General features: G+C 46.2%; 1 protein-coding gene across 4 annotated transcripts in view; it reads left to right on the forward strand.

The window, feature by feature from the left end:
* The window catches only part of RPS6KA1 (ribosomal protein S6 kinase A1), a 918,695-nt gene that overhangs the window by 527,534 nt on the left and 366,334 nt on the right, over positions 1-24,827 (forward strand). For all 4 annotated transcript variants that reach the window (XM_069622861.1, XM_069622863.1, XM_069622864.1 and 1 more), the window contains one exon: positions 6,951-7,093. In XM_069622861.1, the coding sequence (XP_069478962.1) occupies positions 6,951-7,093 (143 nt within the window). The remainder of the gene's footprint in view (positions 1-6,950; positions 7,094-24,827) is intronic.

Here is a 24,827-nt window from a genome sequence, read left to right on the forward strand (position 1 = left end):
TCTCTAGCTACGTTTTGGATACTGTGATCCCGTCCCCCACATTGCCTCTTCCCGTCCCCCACCCTGTACCTCTGGACTATTCTTCCGCATAACTAGCCACACACTCGCCTTGATGCACCCTTTGTTGTAGATTGCTGACCTTGCACCATCTCTTGGAAGTAGCAGTCCTGTAGCACTATCCTGTTCCCTTGGCACTGGCCCTACACTTTTGAAGTTAATGCCTGGCATATCTGCCTTGTGTGCTCGGCCTGTCCTTCAGAAATTGCCACTACTCCTATTCCTTGGGTGCAACCCCTGCCTGTGGAATTGCCTTCCCACTGACGTTTGTTTCGAGTTGTCTGTTCTGTAGGTCCTGGAGTGCCAACCTTTCCTGTAACCCATGTGCCAGATCTGCACCATGTTCACACTTTAGCTTGGCACGTCCTGCATAGTATGCCTGGTTTTGTTTTATGGGCACCACTTTGCCGCATCTTACTACACTTCCTGTTCATATTCCCTAGAGATTGCTTCAACTTTTATGTTGCACCTCTCCTCTATTGTATTTGAGGCTGCTAACTATTGCCCTGGCCCTTAGGTGCCGGGTATCCCTGCTCCGCCTTCTCCTGAACCAACCCCCCTTGAGTTTTTTGCCTTCCTCAAACCTTCAGTATTTTTCAGTTACTTTGAGTGCTGCTCTAATCTCTGGCGCCACCTGTGTCCTGATCTTTCCTTTAGACCCTACACTGTATTGTCGTTTGTGGGTCTTCCTGGGCCAGTTCAATTAGCTTTTCCGGCCTAGCACCCATTGTGTGATCAACTGGCATCCCGATTGTGATTGAATTTTAGATTGTCAGATTCTTGCAATCATTTAGCATTGGCTTTTAGGGATTCACAGGTCTAATCTACTTCTGTTATGCTGGTAATCTATGTCGGTACATGCATAACAATGGTTAAATTAGCTGTAGGCACAGCCTCAGAAGCCCAATCTCCAATTCTAACGGAGTAAGGTTTGGACAACGGCGATCAAGAGCCTTGTGTGCAATAGTTAAAATGCACAAGGGGTTGTCCACAACATCAAGTATCATATGTATGCTTATCGATTAACACATTTGGTATTAAACTATGAATGCTTAAGATAAAACAGTTCTTGAAACTTGTGAATCTTTTTGGAGACTTGTGCCTTGAATAGGCTACCAATCAGTGGTTGGTCTGGAGAGATGGGTGTTCATTTCCAAATTGAAAGGGTGGGTGTTCTTGTTGTACTAGCCTAACCCTTTGTGTACAGGCACCGATGATTCTCTGCGCATTCACATCCTCTGATTTTCTTTTCCTGCCTTTGGTTAATCACATGAGGGAAAGCTGAGAATGAAAACCTGTGTAACGTTTCAATGCCAATAATTCAGACTCCAGACAACTGCCGGACGGCATACAGTATGTACAGCTTGGGGGCTTGTCAGCCCTCTATCAAGAATGCCTACACTACCCCAGACATCTACTTTTATTGGCTGCCCCTGGTAGGAGAAAGCACCTTTTTAGGTTGTGCACAAGCTGCTTTTCGAAGTTCCCCTAGAAGGAAACACACAGGGTTTGCAACCATTGCCTTTCAGGTGACATTGCCAAAGACTAGTGAAAGACTGAGTAAACGGGTGGGCAGCATGGAGAATGAGGCCTCAGATGATGCATCATTTTATTTCACCATGTCCTTGTGGTTTTGCAGTTTTTACTTCACTAATATAAATTCAATTGATTGGGGGGGGGGGGGGAAATCGAACCAAGATACCTCTACATGGGAGGTAAGCGTTCTAGCACTGAGTGATTTCAGCTTTGCATTTGTGAAGGAGGCTGAAGCCTTTCCCCTATAGCTGAATTTTCTCTCTCAATGTTTGCAGCACATCTCGCTGCATGTTGCCGGCTTGACCAGCTCCACTCATCCACAGTGATGGGACGGCCATATCTTCCCATTCAGGTCAGCAACAGCCCCAGGTTGTCACCAGTTTCCCTAGACTCGGCATCTCTACACCCAGCAGCGGGTCGCTAGTAACCAAACTGCCTCTCCTCCAAACTGTGCAGTCAGGCACCCGTTTCCCTCTTCACCACCACAGGGAGTCGGAGGTATGTTGTTTGTGAGTCAAGAAAAACTATAGATTCATCAGTTAATACACAAGACTGGGCAGATTCTCTGGTGGGCCTGGCTATGCTTAAACATTTGACACTGTTCCTTCAGCTCAGCAATTGCCATCTTCAGGTATTTCTCGGTAGTCTTTGCAAAGCAGGCAAGTCTTAAGTTTCACAAGCTTCAGAACGCAAAACATTATGGACCCTGTAATGTTTGTGGATTCTGTTTAGTTGCATGCTACTTCTTCCCCACATGGGAGGTTAAGTATACACGCTTACTGGTTGTTTTGCTTGCGCCATGTTGGAAAATTAATCCACGCGTGGTACATCTAGGGATAGTGTGACAAAAACGAACTTGTTGGTGCGGCGCCCTCTTACTTGGGATGTAAACCTCTTGTAATACTCCAGACCAACCACTAGATCACGGGTCTGCAACCTTTGGTGCTCCAGATATTTTGGGCAACTACCATCGCTCTTGCCAACAGTGATAAAGGGTCCATGGGAGTAGTCATCCAAAATGTGGAGTTCTAGAGGTTGCAGATTTCTGCTCTTAATGACACCCTATGCGAAGCATGTGACTAAACCGATACTTACTCTTTCTGTGGCATGTAACCTCTGATCTATACACGATCACAAGATGGCTGTACAATTGGAACACCAATCGCACCTTAGTTCAAAATGCAGTTATTCGACAATACTTGCACAGCTAAAGTGGGGCGTAGGGGAGTTGTAATATATCGGCCTTAAATAAATGTAAGGCAAACCAACTGGGTAAAACAATCTTACACAGTCCAACCCTTTCATTAAAACTAAAGTTCAACAAGAGTTAAAGGTAAGTAACCATTTTTTAATAATTGGTTGGGGAAGGACTAAAGAGTAATCACATTTCTCCCATAGGAATCAACAGGGCTCAATGCATTAGTTAAGAGTTTAAATTATGACAATTTCAAAGACTGTAGGAAGAAGGCAGCCACCAATGCCCTACTGTTTAAGGCAACCTTAATTCTTATACCCATGTTCAACCACCGACATTAAGACCCGAGTAGCCACATGGTAGGCCTTTTTCACATAATGGATTCCACGGAAAACCGTGAGGCACTGTAAGGGCATGCAGCCCTGCGCCTCAACATAGCCCAGAAGACCAATGATCTTCGGTAAGTATAGGCTGTTGTGAACTGCTCTCACTGTCGGTTGTATCGGGGTCCAGAGACTACAGGTTCAAATGGGGCTTTGACAGCTGGGTCCAGCTGGCCATGTTTCAGAAGCACAAAGGACTTCAGTTACAACAAAGCCCCTCTTTCCAATAGAGAGCAGCATAGCCTCAGTTAGCCTTGAAATGTGTACCTCACTGGCGGCTTCATGGACGCCACATCACACTAGCACACCCAACACTTCCATGAGCTTGTATAGGATAGTCGGTGAGGTGCAGGCAAATAAAACAGTTCTTACAGGCTCAAGTGACTGAGTCACAGTGCAGGCATCCCCTGGTCAATAGAGGAGTATCACATTCCAGATGTTTGCTTTGGCAACCCTTGCCTCAGCAGCTGCTTCCTGGTGTCCCCATGGCACTTATCGAGCTTTGGATTGCCAGTTCCTGTGGTCAACCTCTTGATCTACAAACATGTGAGATGGGGTTGATGCTAACCCAGGTATCTGAGAATCTGCAACATTCAAACTCAGTGACTAGCCAATCATTGATAGCCAGCTCAACCAGTCATGCCCTCACTCTAGCGTGGATGTGGATTATGGTGTCCAGGACTCTGCACAGTCTAAACCAGTTTAAAGTACACAGACCTCTTCCCAAGCTCTGGCCAGGGCCCATGCAGAGTAAGACCATATGGCCATTTCCTTTGCCCAAGAAAAGCGAAGTGCTAAATCGGGGCTTAAACAAGGTTGGACATTTTGGCCAGCAATAGTAAAATGGTTCCTTCACCGTAAGGTAAAACACAGCCGTGCACCCAAAACATATAATAAATGAGATGCCACTCACACCAGTATGTTTGGGCTCCATTGATTAAGGGAACATAGCTATAAAGTGAAAGGAGTCGCAAGTGTTGCCTGCACTACTGTCCATGAAGGAGGTAGTTGTGGTACACAATATATTCCAATATTTCATTGCAGGGGATGGCTGGTTCTCATTGTAATGGTAACCTTCTGGACTAATTGCCCCAAAGCAAAATCGGTTAATCCAGCTAATGAGGTTAAAAAGACCTCCTATGCATTTTGGAGGGTTGTGGGGGGAGGGGGGAGATAGGGCGTGTGGCTGCAATATATTTTCAAATTTGACATTGAGTAAACACCTTTTTTTTTCCCCCTTGGAGTACTTTTTTTTCCAATTTCATTTTCCTGGCTGCAAAATCTTGAAGAGCAGAAAGCAAGCTCTTCAGGAACATTAGTGAGGCATCTGAAGGAAAGCCTGAAGCCCCTGTCATTTTTTGCAAAGTGCAAAAGAAAATTGGTATGCAAATGTACATCTTATTTTTGGAGTCTGCCCACTTTTCTAGGGATAACTTGAAGGCAAGAAAAAAATGTCAGGCTTTTATTTTAATAGCGTTGAGTCCAAGTGGCACTGGGTGCCCTGTCAAGAAGCATATTGAAGGAAAGACCGAATACAGAGTGGGAAAGGCCCAATCTGTTGAGTGGTCAACACCAGAGGATATTGTTCAGGCACTGGCGAGTGTGGCGGCCATTTTGGTAAAGGCACACGTTTCATTGCAGAAATTGACTGATCTCCGTGGGTGGCGAGGAGAGGAAACGCCTGTGCAACACAGGGCTGGCGGGGTCTTGAGAGGAAATTCGTTGAATCTCGTGCTCGGAATTGAAAAACTAATTGCGGCTCAATTTGTAGGAAGGGGCTTGCTGGCACATGCAGAATTACAGCAGCTTACCTTGTAGTGAGATCGGAGGAGGATCTCTCTGGGTTGCTCCTTCATGTAGCCCAACTGTAGAGAGCCTGCAGAACGTCACCTGATGCCTCTTGTAAACTTCAGGAGAAGACAAGGTAAGGCTGGAAGAAACGGGAAGCACAGGTTATGAATGGAGGGCAGCATGGCTCACAACCCAGGATGTCTACCTAGAAGGTGATTGTTTTTTAACACCTTGTAACTAAAGCTGTGCCCTTATGTTTTTAGGCTAAAATTGCTTAAGTAGAAATGTTCAAACTGAATGGTGATGCAAAGAGAACATGCCCATCTTGAATTGCATTTGGGAGACTGGCACCCATTAAAAAGACTTGATACAACATCTGATGCACTTCCATTGATAGTAGCTTTACTAACTAGGGCAGCAGCAAGGTGTTGGTGGTCTACAAGGGTGGTTAGCAGCAATATTGGCCAGGTTATCTCCGAAGGCTGTTTTCAATGCCTAGCCTACAGTGGCTCAGGTGGTATGTCTAAACCTTTCCCATACAAGTATTATGGGTTATAGATTCTGCTCACCTACCCTAGTGTTTATTGCTGTGTAGTCTATTACAAGCATGTGAATTTATAAAAAAAATCCAATGCTGAACAAATAAGTTACCAGTAACTAGTCTTCCAGTATTTGTATTTTTAATCAAATGCTACCAACCCTCCCCAGGGGTGCTAGTATGGTAAACTGTACTACATGCCTCCATGAATCTTGAGAACTTTCTGAGCCAGAGTTGAGTCTCCCACACCTCAATGGTTTGTGCAGAAATTAACACAATGAATTGTACAGCCATGGTGTCTTGTCCATAATGGGCAACATTCCAGTGCCCTGCTGCCCATGGTAGTGGCATCTAGACCCAGAACAATCGAGTACTCCTGGGTTGGTCAGGGGGGATATTTGATAACCTGAATGCCTGCAGTCCCACACATCTCTAATTGGCCATGCGAGGCAGGAGACATTTTGCCTCCCAGCCTTGTGTGGCACATTAGGAATGCTGACTGGAGTACAGCTGGCACCTTTTCGTTGATAGGGCACCTCTGTGCCTTGCAGCTACAGTGTACTCTTCATGGTCTCCGGGCCTTCCCCAAATGCAAAACATGGGGCTCAGTGTTGATGGGCCCCTCTGCTTTCCTGCTACCTAGCTGAGTTCAGAGCAAATGCCAGTTAGCCATTTGCAAGTCAATGGGATGATGTCTTCCATATGTAGTTGAAGTACTTGAACAGGAGGTATGAAGTGTCTGACGGTTGGGTTCATTTTCTCCCGGCCCCAACCTCATGTGTCTTAGGTGGGGTAAATCTGCCACAAAGGTTCGCAGGTATTAGCAAAGGTGTTACGGCCATCTACTCAACAGCAGATTAAATCTCAGCCCACGGCCTGAAAAAAGAATACTTTGATGGATGAATTGTGAAACTGTTGCTTGACTAGGCCGAGAAGGTTTAACAATAGCAAGTAGGGGGTGATGAACAACCTATGAACTGTAATGTTGAATAAAAACGGATTTGATGAATTGAGAGCTGAAGACCATAACAAGACTTGTGAGAAATGTGACTTATGCCAGTATTGCTTGAAGTCAATTTTAGTTTCTTGAAGTATTAGATCATGTGTGCTTGAAGAAAGCCAACAGACTGTATTGCTTATAGATTTGTGAGGGTACCATTTCCAAATAGAGGCAAATGGAAGCGGGCACTGATGCACCTAAAAGATAATTGGAGGTCCGTTACTAGAGTCCTCTTTGCTGGAAATGGTAATAAGTTGAGGTCATAGAGCAGGCATAGGAACTATGAGTTATTAAGTCTGCAGTGTTGTATTATACAGGGAGCTGAAAGAACCACAAGAAAGGAGCATTGAACCATGATTGAGACTTGGAACTGCATGCCTTATGAAATGGCACATTGTGGTCCTACTGTTCAACCCTTTGTAAGTGCTTCGTAATTTGTTTTTTCTGCAGATTTTGGTTTGAGTAAGGAAGCCATAGACCATGAGAAGAAAGCATACTCCTTCTGTGGCACGGTGGAGTACATGGCCCCTGAAGTGGTGAACCGCCAAGGTCACACGCACAGTGCAGATTGGTGGTCCTATGGAGTCCTCATGGTATAGTTGTGTGACCTTCTTCACTAGGCCTTGTGTAACTTCTATTTCCTTTTTTTCCACCCACTTCTTTCCCACCCAGTTTCTTTTTGTTCACTCAGTTCTTTCTCCCCCCTTCTTTCTTGTATCCTTTTCCTGTCCCAACAGCCACCTTTCTCCTTGCCTCCTCTCTCACCCAGTCATTTTCCTCACCAGACCTCCTTCTGTTGGCTTTTTTGATGAGCCCTCTTTGTCCCAATCCTCCTACCTGTGCCATAGATTAGAGTGGTGTTCAGGCAGCTTTCTTACGAAGATGCACAGGCTACTTGGTGTACCCCTGGCCCTGAGTGACTAGTGGTCTCTCAGACATGATCAGTGGTAGTCTAACAGGGGCTTCATGCCAGAATGGCACTTTAGGACTTGCAGAAACCATAAACCTGTGGAAAAAGCTATTCTGTGTCCAGTTGCAAAGGTTATCGAGGAGCGCAGGTTTGTTTCCCAATTGTTCTGACATCCGTGACTTTCCAACACAACACACTTGTTTCTCCTGCATGGCTAAGATGCTCTGCTGTGCCCATGCATCGGTTCAGATTTCTGACAGATTCATAATCGTACTTTGCCACAGCCAGACTAAACTGCATTCAGGCGCAAGCACAAGTGACCGTTATTCATCTTCCGCAAAGATGCTAGTAACTGGGGCCTGCTATAGCATATCTACGATCACTGCAAGATTTAAGCTTAGATTTAGTTAGTATAAGCAGTTCTTTATTAACAGGCCATAGGGTGCGAGGGGAAAGTACAGATTGATATTTTGTGCATGATAACTTGGCACTAGGTAATGAAGACACTTTATCATCTGGCATGATAATTTGAGAGATTCTGTATGGAACTGGTGATCAGTGATGAGTTTGGCGAGAGTTATCGGATCAGTTCTTGCTAAATTAAAATTAAGGTGAATTACAGCATTTTTTACCTTTTTGGAGACAGGACAGTTGAGGTTCAGTAATACCCAGGTATAGTGAGTTAGTGTGGAGTTAATAAAAACACCCACTAGGTCAGAGTAATAGTTCTTATCAATATGATCTACTTTGTTGAGCATGAAAACATTTTTTACTGCTGCTTTAATGGTTTCTTTTATCTGGGAGTTTCAATCGATTTCGGCTTGCCTCTAGAAACCAAGGTTTTTGATTTTCAGCGTGTAACTGGAGGGGATACAAAACTGGAAGGGTGGAAGGCAGTTGGATATGGCCTCTGCCAATTTCATTGAAGAATTTAAGAGAATCTGTTTTGGCAAGAGTTAACTGAAGATTCTTGAGCATCCTGAATTCAGAGACTACTTGATAGGTTGATAGAGTTGGGGGCCGTGTATAGAGATGTACGCATGTCATTAGCATAAGATTTAAACCTCCATCCTAATTTGGTGAACATATCAAATAGCCATCTCAAATTGGGAGAGACCCTTTTCCCAGTCTCACATACTCTTCCTCCAAACATAATTTGCCTTTAAAATCCATTGCAAATGCTCAAACACTATTTCAAGAAGGGGACTACTATTATCACAATCCCCACAACACTGGGACAAAGTAAAGGACTGGAGTAATGCAGAGCATGGGAACCCATGAGTACTGGCAGTGCTCTATTGGCAGCGAGCGAACACCTGTGTCCGGGACCGTTAAATCACTGAAGCAAAAACCAGATGGGCTGCTGGCAGGCGCATGTTGCTCCTCTCCATGCGAGCAGTCTTCTGTGGAGCCAACAAGCTTAGTCCTGAGGGGAGAAGGTTACTGGAAGCCAGTGACGTGGGGCTGGAACACCAGAAGCAAGCAAAGATCTCCTATGCGCGCTGGCTGGCATCTTGGAACAGCAGTTTGGTTGCTGTAATCAGATGCAAAGCAGTCAAGCGCAGCGGCGGAAGCCTCAAGGAGCAGGAAATTAGTGTAAGAACGGCCATGACACGGAAGGTCGTAGGAGAATGTCACTACAGACTGTAGAAACAACGGCAAAAGCCATCAATAACTGGTGAGTCCATGAAGGAACAGAGGGAATACCAGGGCGTGCAGTGACAAAGCCAAACTGAAATAAATGTCATTTGCGAAACCAGACAAAAGGAATGGTTTGTAAAACTGGTGAGAAAGACGGAAAGGGCAGTTTCCAAAGGGGAGAGACTTTCAAGTTTGTCCATGTATGTTACAAAGATATTAGAAAGTGAAAAGCCAATATATAAGAAACCATGTGTATTAGCCAAGAATGCTACAAGACCGTCCCACCATGGTGGGAGGGTGAGCAGGCTATCGCACCGGAAAAGCCCTTGCTGGAGAGTATGCCAGGCAGCTATGCGTTTGTGCCTTTAAGAAAAACCCTGGCAGGCGAGTGTATGGGGCAGTTCAAAGTGCAAAATTACAGAAAGCCATGGTAGGCCAGAACTCCAGGCAATTAAGTGTTGTCAAGAAGCCCTGACAGGAGAGTGTACCAGGCAATTGTAAGTGTGAATCCAGGAAGCCTGGCAGGAGCATATACCAGGCAGTTGCAATGGTAAAGTAAGTTCTGGTAGGGGAGCACACCAGGTAAGTTGAAACTGAACAAGCTATAAGAAAAGGGCAGTGGGTTCTGTTGTCCTAAGAGGCTGGAGAACCAGAAATCCTAGCAGGAGAGTACACCAAGTATTCCGACCACCCATAAAAGAAAGCCAATTGACTTAGACAGCTTTTGTTGTTGACCTAAGAATGTCAAGAAATCTAGCCTTGAGAAACGTCTTTGTCAATGTTGCATCTTTTTTGTTTCTTTTCCAATCACTCAAGGCCAAGGACATCCTTTTCACTTTAGAATTCCTTTGTTTAGAATGTGAGAGTCACAATAGTAATTTGGACACAGGACAGTTTTGTTTTGGACTTTCTAATACTGACAGATCCTTAGTTTTGAGTTTAGGTAGGGAAACTCTGCTAGTTCAGGGACAGCAAGGCCCTTTCTCAATCCCTTTTGTTTGACTACGTATTTAGCCAAATCATGTCCAACTTGTTTCCGAGTATCATTCCAGAATCCTCACAGTACAGTAGTCCCTACAGTGAGTAACATTTGAAACGCTGACCTCAAACACTTCCATAGCTCAGCCCCTTATAGCTTGTGTGACAAATCCTGGTATACCGCCACTGCTTTAGATGAGGAAGACTCTTCCCATGAGGCCAGAGAGGTAAGGCCGCTACCAGATGGTCCCAGTGAGTGGCCTGGTCACTGGGCAGGTGCCCAGTACTTCACTTCATGCAGGGTCCCAATGACCCAGTCTTGGCGCCTATGGCACCAAGCTCATTTCAAAGTGTGCATTGCACACAGAACACCAAAGGCACGTGCAGCAAGGCCAGGCGGGGCCCTGTTATCACAGGGAAGGCACGTGCAGAAGACAGAAGGAGAAGCTAGGTGGGTCCACAAGGTGGGGCCTAAGGGGAGTGGCTGGGGCCAGGCTATATAAGCCGGCCCCACCCACATACTGGCGCTTCGCGTTAGTTTGCTGAGAGCAGCGTAACGCTAACTGCCGTTCAGAGGACTCTTACCTGATTCACGTGTGCCTTCAGTCTCTGAAACCCTTCAACACCTACCTGGTTCAACACGTTCATCTCCAGTCTCCGGATACCTCGACCATCTTACCTGCATTCTGCCGGAAAGGCTGCCATCTGCTTCCACTCTGCAGTCGTTGCGCACGCCTTACCTGAAGTCGCACCCATCGCCAGAAGCTTCGCCATCCGCTTCTCATTCCGCAGTCGCTGCGCACGCCTTACCTGAGGCCTCACAATCACTGGAAGCGCAGCCATCTGCTAATGACTCTGCCACATCCACCTTACCTGCCTTCCGGAATCTTCCGCAGGTATCGTCCAGCATCCTTACCAGCTCTGACCTTCACCAACACGGGGCCTTCATCGGGCGCAGCCTCCACGTGAATCTTCATCTCCGGCAACCTGAAGGAGTCGGACATCGCTCGCCAGCCATCGCCGCTCTGCCGCACCTGCAAGAGAATAAGAGACAGAAGGTGAGCGGTCACACAGACTTTAACTTCCTAAAGCAGCACTACTCACGAACTTTCTGCAGTTCCCAAAAACTACCTAGTTTCCAGTGGTGAAATCTTTCGGAGCGGACTCTTCTCTCTATCACACACTCCTGGGTCATCTTTGTCATCTACAGGAGAGAGAGAACAATATACCATTACGAACAATTTAACTTGAGACAGTATTAATATAAGAATACGGACGAAAACCATTATTATGAAAACTTACCGCCAAGAAGGAATGGTCTCAGCCGGTCTGGACCTCCAATTTGGACCAGTGATGCAACTAGGTCCATCCGCAGCGCCTCTGCTGAAGAAAGCAGGACGGAGAGCTCACTCTTTCATACAAATAGGTGAGCCTGCATGGGGAAATTTCTACGCACTACATTTTGGCACGAAAGGGCAGAGGGGAACTGCAACTCCACAACACTATCCTTACTGCCTCTCACCTTACAGGAACAAACCCAGCCTTCAGGATCCCCGGCAAGACAGCAGTTGGGGGAGAGAAGCGACCAGAGGGAGCCAAATCCAGGTAGGGCTCCAACCGTGCCCCAACGTCCCCACAGAGACCACGTGAGCGTAACAGTGAGGGTGGTATTCAGCAGGAGGATCTCATGGAGTGACGATCCTGGGAGAATGGGATACCCCGTTGACCCCTCCACCTTCCCTTTATCAGCCTTCCTCTACCGCACTACCTAGTGCCCCCATGTATTTGTGCTGTCTATCCCAAGTAGGGGCCACTGGGACGAAGAAGAGGCCTAGTGATGAGGATCATTCGGGCAAACTTCATGCACCCACTCTAGTCTCTCAAATGATCTGATTGTCCAGCTGTCATTCAAAACAAGAGGGAAGAAAACAATGGCGTCGTCATCTCATCATGGACAGAGAGCTCAGCAGACTATGCACCACAGAAAATCCTGGGAGCCCCACAAAGAACCGGAGGGTGCCAGCCAAGATCCTGCAGGTGATAGGGTGCCTAAGCCCAGGTTTGGGGGGGGGGGGGAATCCAGAGGGTGCGTGACCCTATGAAAAGTATTGAGTGACTTCACTGAAACAAAGCAACACAGTGAAGACTATCTGGGACACATACTGGAGAATAGATCCCAAAGAGCATTAAAAAGGAATACAAACTTTGTATGGACAAGTGGTACACATAGACCTTGGCAGGAGAGTAAACCAAGGTTGTGGGTCGAAGTAAAGTCCGATAAAGAGCACTGAAATCAAAAGCAACGAGTACCCTATTTGGCTGGAGAGTGAACCAAGGGAGTTCTGAGAACAGGGTTTGGGATCCGTGGCAATTGGGAGGAAGATCTGAATCCTTTACTTGTCGCAGTACCTTGAAGCTGGGTCTATTCGCAAAGGGTTTGGAACCCTCAGCAGAGCTTGGGAAAGACGGAATTATAATTGTTAGTTTATAGCACGCTTAATACCAGCGGGATCGGGGTTCTAACCTGTGTTGCACTGTGTTGTCTTGCTTCCAAGATGCATGCGTTGCCCCTGAGCTATCCTTCCTCACATCATTCAAAGTTGCAGCCAGGAGTCTAGTCATACATGACATGTTTGCGCAACACAAATTAGCATAGTGAATTCATCCTATTCACTTACTTTCGTACCTCTCTAAAATATTATCTCTTCCATTCACCTCCTTAAAACCCTTTGCTTCCTCTTCTACTAGTACTCCCACCCACACCACCTACTCCTTTTCCTACTTCCCTTCCACCTCCCTCCTTTCACTCTGCTCCCTCCTACCCCATATCGTGCACTTTTCTAATCCTCATCTCTTCCTTCCTTCTCCCTTACTCCCTCTGCCTCCTCTTACTTCTGCTCTCACCTTTGCTCATACCTCCTACCTCTTCTCACATCTTGGCCCCTCCCTATTCTCCTTCCCCTTCCATAAAGTAAATTGTTTTTGTACGGTTTCCTGGTTTAATTCAATTGTTATGTAATGCTTGCTGTATCTTGTTTGTTCCTCTTGGAAAGCGTTTTGGATTAAAATGCTATATAAATTCTATAAAATACAAATACACTGAAAACCATGCATACTTTAAAACCCTGTTGAAGTCCCTTATCTTGACATGAACAGGCAAGGAGGCTTTCACATAGTGTCTTTTTACTGGAGAAGATTACAGCTCCAGCCCAAACTTCTAGAGCTGAGGGTTAATGAATAGGAATATATTGAAAACTACACACGTTCATTGAAGGCTGTGCACACAGACTGAAAATTACACGCACATTCATTTAAAGTGGAACATACATATTCAGAGACCTAGCCCAGAGAGTATGTTCCCTATCCAAACCTGTAGGTGTTAAATAGCTATTTGTTCTTGCCTACATTTAAATGACCTGCACATAGCCAATAAATTCACAACCTCGCTAATGTAGGGGAGCCAAGTAGAATGAATATGCATTTATACATGTCATTTGTTCAAGTAACCTTCCTCCGATACCATACTTTTATACTGGGGAAAGAAATCAAGTATTTTAAGAATTGTTAAAAGTTCTAAATAAATGTGAACGCATTGGCTGATGGGCAGCAAAGCTATCATCTAACTGTTCTCCTTTATCGTGTACCTGGAAGCTGTATCTGCTCATACGGGTTGGGGACCCCCAAACAGCTTGGGAAAAGCACCAAGGCTATGCTTTGCCGCAGTACCTGTAAGCCGGGTCTGCTCACAAGGGTCTGGGACCCTTGATACAGCATGGAAAAGGGTAGCCAGACGGTTCCTATTCGACAGTGCACTGAGATCCAGGTTGACTCAACACGGTCTGGGATCCATTTCTTTTCAACTAAGAGAAGAGATATTTTGTGAACGCTGAATAGACTAAAGGTGGAGGGAAATTACCCTTTTGAACTTTGTGAAATTGTATTTGTTTGGAGCTAATTTTTTATTGTTTGAACTTTGACAGAGAACTACAAAGCAGGGCTGCGGGTGACCAGCCCAGATACATTTTCTCTTGTCGCCTTCTATTCAGTTTGTGAGATGGACAGGTTAGGATTTGGACATGGGACATTCACCTTTACTTTGGACATTCTGACAGTTTCATTAGCTACTCTTGTTGAGATATGGCTTGCTAGGATTTCCTCCAAACACCCTGTTTTCTAATTAATAAAAGTCTTTGCCAATCAACATACCACCGTTGTGTCAGACGCTTACTCCTACTCACTCACACTTGTCAAATGCAGGTAACTGTATAATGTTCAGCAAAGTGTGTTTACAAGTGAAGGAGTAACTGCTTTTACGGCGGAGTGCAGTGGCTGACATCTATTTGGTTTGCCTGCTGTACCAGAGCACCCTCACCTGTCTAAATTGCAGCGGTCAGTGGTTGCGTTCAGCAGTGGTGAAGGAGTCTGCATTTTGCAGGTGAGTGGGCACAGCCTGACAGTGACAACTGTTGCCAGAAGCGGGTAAGACTGGTTTGAGAATTATCTTCCCGTCTAATCCATATACTGTGCACACACAATACCGGGGAAGATTGCAAGTATGAATAACACTTACAATCTAAGGAAAAGAAGCCCGACTGTAAACACCAGAGCACAGAGAAGGATATTGCTGAAGAGGCTCTATAAAGTAATTCCGATCTTAACGCTCTGAAAGATCTGGGTCTCGGCCGCAGTTGGATAGAGGCAGTGAATAGGGACAAAATAATGTCCGTCCTTCAAATTTGTGAGGAATAGAGCGAAAGAGGCAGTAACAGCCCTGGGCGAACAGCCCTGGGCGAACAGCAGGCTGAAATGGTAATTGGTGGCGAGTGTAACATTGATAATGTTTTAGTAAGAACTGTTTGATTCCATGTAGCCTATAGTTTCTACACTTGTTACCTTTGTCCAGTAGTTCATTTGATGCTTTGCAAATTTTTTTCCACTAGAGCGGAGTTTGAAACCTTCTTTGCAGTTTAATATATCTTAGTTAAGTTAGTTAATTATGGTATTTGAGCGTGGACCTACCTTCAAGAAGCAACAGCGTTTTACAAGTCTTAGGGGGAAGTACAAGGTAGCTGTAGTTAATTAATGGGAGAGGAGGAGAAATCCGGACTGCCTTGACTTTGCCACCTCCAGAACTATGGGTTAGTTCCCTCCTTATGGACTCACTTCTACTGCCTTTGACTATCACTGTTCTTTCTGCTTGTTGATCGCATGTTGTCATCCTATTGCGCAGTGCTTCCTAAAACCCTTTGCTAACATCAGATTCCAAGATTGAAAGTGTCAAATCTTGCTGTTTTTGCTTTGTTCAAAAAAGTCAAATCTTGCTGCCCATTGCGAAATTCTCAGTATTTTGCTTGAATACTGTTCTCTGTAACTTGCCAGTCCAGTGACTTCACCACTCTTTTATCTCACACCTACCTGCCTTAGCCCCCCCAGTATCTCCATCCTCTCCTTACTTCCACCCCAATGGCGCTTTCTGTTTCTCCCATCTTCTCCAGCTGCTTCTCTATTGACTATCATTCCCTTCTCACTAAGTCTGGTAGGAAGAAGTTCAAAAAGGATATCTTGGCCTCTAATCTTGGTCTTCCTATCGCCGACACCTACTCCAATGCTTCCGCCAGACCCTTACCGACATCCTCTTTGTCGTTCCTTCGCCAGATCTATGGACTCCTCATATGGTCTCTGTGCTCTGCCCCATCTCCACCTCTCCCATTAATGGTGGCACTCGCTGGGAAGTTCTCATGGCTTCCTTCGACTCCTCTAAAGTCATCATTAATGTCTACCTAAATGGCACTGTCATGGTCCAAGGCCCTCAGGCCAATCTCCTCCTCTTTGATAGGCGCTTCCCTCGCCTCATCAATTTACTCTCATCTCCTGCTGTCCCCTCCTCTCCCCCCTTGGCTACCTTGCCCTCTCTCTCTCTTCCTCCTCTGCCCCTCCTAGGACTCTTTTCCTCCGCAGGGCGTACCTCTGATCTGTACCCCTCGCAGGAAGGTCTTTAAGGCTGGCAACCTTCATATTGTCACCCTCAACTCTAGCTCTGCCGTCAAACACTCCTCTGACATCTGCCACCTCCTTGAAGAACTAGACCTCGATGTCCTTGGTCTTACTGAGACATGGTTCACGGCCAGCTCTGTCACGAGCTTTGACACTCTCCTCCCTGATGGCTACAAGATCCTCTCAGCACCCAGATCCTCCCGGTCCGGTGGGGGGTAGCCCTGATCTTTCCCGAGTGGATTCCTGCCTCTATCATTCCCACTCAGACCTACTCCTTTTTTGAATGCCTTGTCTGTAGGCTTTCTCTCTCGCCTACCCGTTCTCTTACTGTGGTTACCATCTACCGGCCTCCTGGTCAAATCACCATTTCCCTCTGAGTGGGCAGACCTCTCTTCCTCCCTCCTGGCCTCTACCACTCAACTCCTCCTCCTCAGTGACCTAAATATACATTTAGACTCTCCTTGCTCCTCCTCTGTACTTTTCCGTGACCTCTGCGACTCCCTCTCCCTGTCCAGCCTCCCCTCTGTCTCGACTCACTCTGCAGGGCACACACTTGATGTCTTGATCTCTTCTGACCTCCCCCTCTCCATCCCTCTGACCACTCCTCTCTCCTGGAGCGATCCCTCCCTCATCTCATCTCATCTCTCCCTCTCTTCCCCCCAAGCCTACCCCAACACTGCCACCTACCTTCTCGGACATCTGGCCCAAGAAGAGTGTGTCAGTTGAGGCTTTTGCCGCCACTTTCTCTTCCCACCCCTTCCCCCCACCTCTGGCTGTCTCACATCCTGATACAGCCCTGTCTCTGCTCTACAATTTCTGATACGCTTGATGCTCTTGCCCCTGTCATGAGGATCCGTTTGAAGTCCAAAGCCAAGTGCAATTCCTGGTATGACTCTGACCTAGCTACACTTAAACGGAAGTGTAGGGCAGCTGAGAGGAAATGGAGGACTTCCTGTTCATCCTCTGATAAACTGGCCTGTCGCCTGCTACAAAGGCAATACCGACTCTGTCCTCACCAGGAATAGTCCACATTCAAGCTCGTGTCTCTGCGGCATCTAACAACTCGGCCGAACTCTTTAAAATCTGCAAGGAGCTGGCCAACCCTGCTGCAGTCTCTACCCCTCCTTTTGCCTCCCAGGCTCTTTGCAATGCCCTTGCCTCTCACTTCATTTCAAAAACCCAGGACATCCTGTCCACCCTCTCCACCCACACTCCTCCTCTTCCCTCTCCATCTGTGCTTGCTGACCCTCCTTTAGCCACCCTCCCACCATCCTTCTCGTCCTTTCCTCTTTTCACCCCTGACGAGGTTGCTAGACAAGTCCGATCTATGAAAGCCTCTTCAAAACAGGTTCATCCCTGTTCCTCTAAAACCATCAAGGACCACATTGACACCCTCGCTCCGGCCCTTGCTGCTTTTTGCAACCACTCCTTTGCCTCTGGATCCTTCCCCTCCCCTCTGAAGCACTCCTTTGTGCATCCTCTTCTCAAGTAACCCACAGCTGATCCTTCTTGTCCAGCTAACTATCGCCCAATTTCCATTACTCCCTTTCTTGGCAAACTCCTGGAAAAGCTGGTCATCTCTCAGCTTAACCTTCATTCCAATTCTGTTGGCTTTCTCCATGACCACCATTCTGGCTTCAGAGCTGCCAGAAGCACGGAAACTGCTCTCCTAAACATCTGTGAAGATCTGCTCACCAACCTTGACTCTAACATTCCCTCTCTCGATCTCTCTTCTGCCTTCGACACGGTCAACCATACCAGCATGCTCAACCGTCTCTGTGAAAACCTGGGTATCACTGATCAGGCTCTGGCCTGGCTGACCTCTTTCCTCTCAGATCGACCCTCCCAGGTCCAACTTGGGTCCTTCCTTTCATCTATCTTCCTCTCTACCTGTGGTGTTCCCCAGGGGTCTAACCTTTCGCCCTGGCTTTTCAACCAATACCTGGCAACTCTCACCCACTGCATTGCTATTTCATGCTCAAATTTCCAGTGCTACGCTGACGACACTCGACTCATTTTCAGGCTGCCCTCTGCCACCTCCTCTCCCTCTCTCATCTCTGATTGCCTAACTGCCATTCAAGATTGGTGTGCCGCCAATGATCTTTGTCTGAATGCCAGCAAGACGGAGATCCTCCTCATCGGCACACCTTCACCATCCTTTCCCCTCACTCACTCGCTGGCATCCCTTGGCCCTCCTCCTACCCCCACCTGCGAGGCTAAGAACCTCAGGGTCATCTTTGACTCCACCCTTTCCTTCTCCGCCCACATCTGAGTTCTCTAAAAAAAAAAGTCAAATTTCCGACTGCACCTCCTCAGAAGTACTCTGCCTTTCCTCTCCTTCCCCCAGAAGCTCATGGTATCTCAAGCTTGGGTTCTCTCTAGCTTGGACTATTGTAACAGCCTCTTTCTAAATCTACCTGCCTCTACTCTCCGCCCTCTGCAACTAATCCAGAACAGGACTGCGAGACTTGTCCTTGGCCTCAAGCTCTGGGATCGGATCTCTCCAGCTCTGAAAACTCTCCACTGGCTCCCAGTGGATTCAAGGATTAAATTCAAAACCCTTTGTATTGTCCACAGGCTTTCTGGGGCCTGGGTCCAAAATACCTTCAGCTATCCCTCCACAAATACCTCCCCTCTCGAGCTCTTCGCTCCTCTACCTCCAACTCACTCGGGGTCAGTCGTTTTTCTAAGAAACAAGCTGGGGGTAGATCTGTCTTCAGCTAGGTCCTCCCTCTGGAACAGCCTCCCTGCCACTCTAAAACTTGGAGAACCATCTCCGGTTCCGGAAGCACCTCAAGACCTTCCTCTTTTCTTCTGCCTTCGCTCCCCCTCTCCCCTGCTGATCTGTTCTCTCTTGTCACTGTGCACCTGGCCACCCTGTCTTTTGGGCCAAGGTACCTTCTCATCCTGCCACCCTCCCGCACTGCCTCCGGCCACCCCTTGCACTGGGGTCTGTATCTGTACCCATACAGCCCTCCCTTTTTCTTCCGGCACTTATCAGACCTACCCTGTATGCTGCCTTAAACCTAGCACTTGCAAATTGACTTGCGTGTTCTCAATGTCACTGGGCCTAGTAAGATCGCTGTTTTGTTCTCCCCTGTTCCCCTACCTTGCCTTGTCGCGCTCTGAAACACTTGTGTACGAGCGCGATAGAAATAAAATATCAATCAATGTGGTGGGCAGTTGAGCATCAAGGGATCTACAAGCAACCAGAGAGGAGTGGTTCTCCCAGTCTCCGGTTAAGTGGAGAGGATATGACCTAGATTTTAACGAGTCATTCCTTGAAGCGCTGTCTCTTGAGCTCCTTCTTGAAATGTAGAAGCAAAAGGGTGAGTCTGGTGTTGATTAGTAGGTTTCAGAGTCTGCGAGTAGGTTGAGAAGGCGTGTCTTCTGGTTCTTTCCTTCCTGTTCTGGCAGAGTTCACGTCTGCACATTTGGTGTCTGCTGGATCGTAAGCCTCTGGAGATGCTAAGCTTCTCCTGGGTTTTGCTAGAATACCACTTTGTAGTCGTGATCTCCGTCCCCTTGCCATTCTCCAAGAGATTGGCTTTTGTTTTTACTCTTACATGGATGATCCATAAGTCTTCGTCTCACTCAGGATCTGGATACCTCCCCTTAATTTATGGGTGGGATGCATGCCATTGTACTTTGTATTACACGCTACTGGTTAAAGTTGTACACTGACAAAAACTGAAGTAATCCTTGTTGGGCAGTCCTGCTCTCTTGAATCCCATTTATGGCCCACGGAAATGGCTGAACTTAGCTGCTGGAAGCCTGTTCTTAACCTGCGTGATCTTTTGCACTGAGCTCATTTGAAGTTGCACGATCTCGAGATTCATGCAATCCCAGCAGCCATTTTTTATTTGAATGTTATTTGAAGGGTCTTTCCATTCTTACTGATCAGTTCCCGTCTTACCTCCTAGTGCTTTTACACTTTGACTGCGGCAGTGATCTCTACGTAGGCCTCATTTGAGTCCTTGTATCTTTGGAACAAACCTTTGCTTCATAGCCAGTGTATTGATATTTCCTTCTGTTCCGTCATACTCTGAAACGCTTCCTCCTTCCACATTAGGTTGTTCTCCCTCCGATTCTCCCAGTTAGCACCAGGATTCTTTTGGCAAAAGCAAGTTTTATAAATTCCATACCCATCGTTTCACAGTGGATGAAGTGAGTAAGACCGTATTGGTTACAGTGCAACATTAACTGCAGTACACAAAACACGTTCGTATTTAGAAAATTGTCGCATGAAGGGGTTCATGGCATGCAATGCATGTGCAGTAGATTCTAAGGCTGCACCTGGGCATATAAAGTTGTTCCTGGCATATGTGGACTTGGCATATTAAGGTCTACCTGGCTATATAGTAATCGCTGGAAATGTAAGACATTTCTAAATACTTAAGTGTAGAGCATGTTAGGCTGATGCTTGACACTCATTGGGGGCAAATGGCAATCACTCCAAACACCATTTTTAGTTGTCCTCTGACCTCCCCATCTCCTGTACCCCCGCACTACATCCTACACATCGACCAGGGAGCCCAGGTCTCGCATGCAGACCGAATGTATGGTACTGCCCAGCCGACTGGCCTGTATGGGCATATTTTCTGGCAGAAGACACATTTTGTGACTTGGTGCACTCTCCAGCTGGTTGATTTAATCAATGTTACTGAGCCAGTGTGCTTTAAAATGCACTAGTTCCCACAAATTTGCTGCTTCAAAATATCCTCCCTGGAACTAAATGTTTTTTGTGAAGTCCTGAATTGCTATTTGGGGATGTATTATTTTTTACATGTTCTTGCTGTCTGACCTTGCTCACAGGCTAGCCCTGCAAAACGCAGAGCTGCCCTCCATAATCGCACAATCCTACAAGCTAAGCTAGCACATTTGTATTTCATGTATTTTATACATGAAACAATGTGGATGTTATTTCAAACATGAATCTCATATCTAGGAAGTGATACAGGTGACCGAGGCAATCCCTGGGTAAGATGCCTTTTCAATGGGCTGTGTCTGACAGTAAATCAGTTGATGTATGGTTTATAAAGACAGATCGAGGCAGATGAGGGGGGCAGACATCAATAGGATAAACAATGGGGCCCTAGTTCCTCTGCATGTCACCGACCTACATATTTACATTTATTACATGTATATGGGGCATAGTTGGGAGCGATAGGAAGGGGTCCGTTTGAGATGGCTATCGAGAGTGTGAGACGTGCCCCTTGCTTGGTTACTAAGTGCATCTTGAGTCTTAAACAGTGTTATGGATGAGCTGGCTTTAATTTCCTGCGGAGGACTTTCCAGTTGAGGGTGGGGCAAGTGGAGCAGTAAGAGGCTCGTGAGAGGTGGAGGAGGATTTTAGAGTTGCTGTGAGAGTAGATGAAGATGCAAAATAGAGGGCTGCAAGACTATGGATGGATCTGTAGCCAAGGCATCTGAATTTAAAGAGTGATTGTGCAAGGAGAGTCATTAAGTGTTGGGTTGGTGTTCAGATGTGGGGAAAGAACTTGGTAGGTTTTAGGTGTGTGGTGAAGTTGAGAATTTTAAGGGAGAAAGGGAGTGGAGGGATGACCAAGGAGTAGGCTAGAACCGTAATCCAGTTTACAGAGCACAAGGGGTAGAGATTAGAGATGCTATGGTGATGGATAGATCTTCCTTATGTTGCGTTTATCTGGGCAACAGTGGCAGCTGCCATTAACTGCTGGAATCTTGGGTCACTGTCAAAGGCTGCTAACCTTTGGTGAGGAGAGAATTAGATGGGAGAGTGGGGTTGGGAAGCGTAGGAAAGCTACCTGTCATGGCTGGGTTTAGTACCGGGAAGCATAGAGCCATCAGTCACTGGATGACCTTGAGTTATGGAAACCTGAGGCGCAGGCTTTCCCTAAGAGCCATCCCTTTGGTTATTTTACCCTCTTACATAGTGGCACAGGGGGCCGTTTGTTCATTTGAAAAGGGGTCTGACTGTATATTATAAATGACTATCGTAGTACCTGTTGCTGTAGATGAAATACATTTTTTTAATTCATTTTCAGGAAGTGTGGTAATGCAGTGATTTTGAACAGTGTGTGAGGGATTCACTTCTGAGGTCAAATGTGAAAATGGAGTAAATCCTGATGCACAAGTTGAAAAGGTAGCTCACCAGGTTTACATTTACTGAGATTTGTGTTCAAAAATGCATGTAAATCCTATGGATTCCTTCTTTAAAGCGCTTAAAAACGCACCCGTCTGACCAATTTCAATAATCTTCTTAGGGTTGGGGTAGAATTCTTCAACCCTCCACAGATAGCTGATGCCTCACTTTCCATATTAGGGTGGAATTTCATTCTTGGGGTTCTTCTGTCCTTTTGGAGACCCCCTAAACTTTATGCTACTGGAGTCCTCCTGCCACTGTAACCCTGCCTTAGTATATGGTCCTGTGGTAGTCCACAGGGCACCCCATTATGCCCCTATGGTGGTGGTGTTCCCCTACATTGGATTTGAGTAGTGGCAACAATCATTTTAGTTTTGGCTTCACTAGGGGTGCAAGTAGATTTACCGCATTAATTGCCCAAGGGTACCATTGGGATACTAATATATTTTTAAGTTCAGATCTATTCATTTTGATTTTGGGGCCTTCCTATGTTTAGGGAACCCGTAAGGCAGGCCTAAAATGACTCTTGTGTGCACATTGGCTTTTTTGAAGTCCTGCCCTTTACCATCTATGGTGGTTTGGACTTGTATAGACTAGTCCCTGACCCTAGAATTGACATTACACATCTTGTGTGTGGGCCTGAATGTGTGGTGTTTTTTGGGAACGAAATGAACGGTTGGCCGTCAAATCTTTTGTTAAGTGCCCTGAGTTGATTAGAGTTCGTAGCGTTATCTAGGGGAAACCCCGATCCTGCCATCAGTTTTGCAGGATGTTTCTGGTGGAAGATTCTGGTGCTGAATTTTGAAACCGTTTGGTCATACTGGCTGTGGTTGGTTCTTTACCCTGGCCACTCTTAGGATTTTTGGGTGCTAGATGACATTTCTGGGCTGTCCTCTGCCTCACCCTGGTCTTCCTGGGTTGGCTGCAACTTTCTCTGAGCTGGTTTACTGCCTTGGTCGTCCACCTTGGTGTAGGAAGCTGCCGTCGGCTAATAGGTTATTGGGACCCCAATATACCACACCTCTTCTGTTAGTTTTGGCCTGGGTCACCTTCACTGCAGTAGCTTTCATGAGACTGTTCTGTTGGCGGCCCAGTCTTCAGACCCATTGGAATCTACTTTGTCGGATCCCATAGTCTTCTAGGAGGCATCTTTGTAATGTCTTCTGGCTGGTGGATCCCATTTTAGCATAGACTGATTATTCTTCGTTTTGGCCAACGTTGGTTCAAGTACCTGGGTGTCTGGATCCTGTAAACACCTGGAAAAGGACAGTACTCACTTGGCGGTTTCATCTTTCCTGAACAGTCTTTTTGGGAACTACCACTGGAAGCACTTAACCTTTGGGCTCTGGGTTGGTGAGTTATTTGAGATACTTGCCCCAAAGTTTGGTTTGGTTCAAAGGTTTCTGCAGGTCCCCTACAACTGCTTTTTGCTGTAGAGTTCTGTTGCCCTTAATCCTGAATGGCTGCATCTCTTCATGGGGCTGATGGGTCGCCAACCTGGCACTGGAGCTCTTCAAGAGAATGTCCTCTTGTGTCCCCTAGGATTGTTTTCTGTCTTCTAGGCACCTGTGGGGTAGAACTGTTACTTGTCTTCATTTTCCCGACATAACCACAGCTGTTCCTACTGACTGCCATTTATTCCTATGGGCAACTCTTGTACTTATTTGGAGCTCTTATAAAGTGACTTGGATTTACGTATGTGCTTCTGGGCATTTTCAGTGCCCCCCCCCCATTGGGTCCTTGGAGTTTTAGGCCAAGGAATGGAATTTTAGCTTGTGCTAAATACTGATTTTTATAGGTTTTTTAAAATCTTGTACTACACTCCGGCCTATTTTATAAATGCCTGGTTACAATGTACAACCGCAAAGTATTGTAAACCGGTAAAATAGCTCAGCGGGTTCAGCGCTCGCTGCTGTGATCTGAACGTGATCTACAGGTCGCAGGTTCGAATCCCGGTAAGGCCAACTCAGCCTTTCATCCTTCTGAGGTTGATAAATGAATACCAATTTCGGTTGGGTGATATTGTATGTAAATATGTGCTCTGTAAAGCGCTTTGGATTAAGGTGTTATATAAATAACACATCATCATTATTGCTGTAACTATTTTCCATCAGATTGTTTATGGTAAGATCCATCTTAAACTATCCTAACGTTTAACATCTGGCGTTGTGTTCTTGAGTGTTCTCCCCGTTCTCTCTCCTATGGCCTACGTTTTCTGTTAAATGTCCATTTGTATTATGTATAATACTACAATAGAAGTTTGGACTACAGTCACTGTTCAATTTTGACATCTTGGGTCCTGTTTATTGTATTAGTACTATACTAGCTATGGTTCCCTTTTTCGTCCCTCCCCTTTTGACTAAATGTAAGGTGCCCTTCACAAGACAGCGGGCTTGCATTTTAATATAGGAGTGGGTTGTGTCTTCCTGACAATTACTGTTTATTCATGCACTGTGGATTCCTAGTATGTTATGTCTGATTTGAACTACTTATTTGAACTTGTAGAGATTTATGTGGCTTATTGAAGTGTGTAACTTTCAGTGTACCAGTTTGTATATTTTCTTAGTTAACTGTCTGTGCTAACTGTACTTCACTGCCAGCCCTCGTTCCTCAAGTTTAGCTTGACTGCTTTGCAACATCTACTACCTTTGATATGATAGTTTATTTATATAGCGCCTAT

The sequence above is a fragment of the Ambystoma mexicanum genome, chromosome 11 (genome assembly GCF_040938575.1).
Source record: "Ambystoma mexicanum isolate Mex_15411 chromosome 11, UKY_AmexF1_1, whole genome shotgun sequence".
Classification (NCBI taxonomy): domain Eukaryota; kingdom Metazoa; phylum Chordata; class Amphibia; order Caudata; family Ambystomatidae; genus Ambystoma; species Ambystoma mexicanum.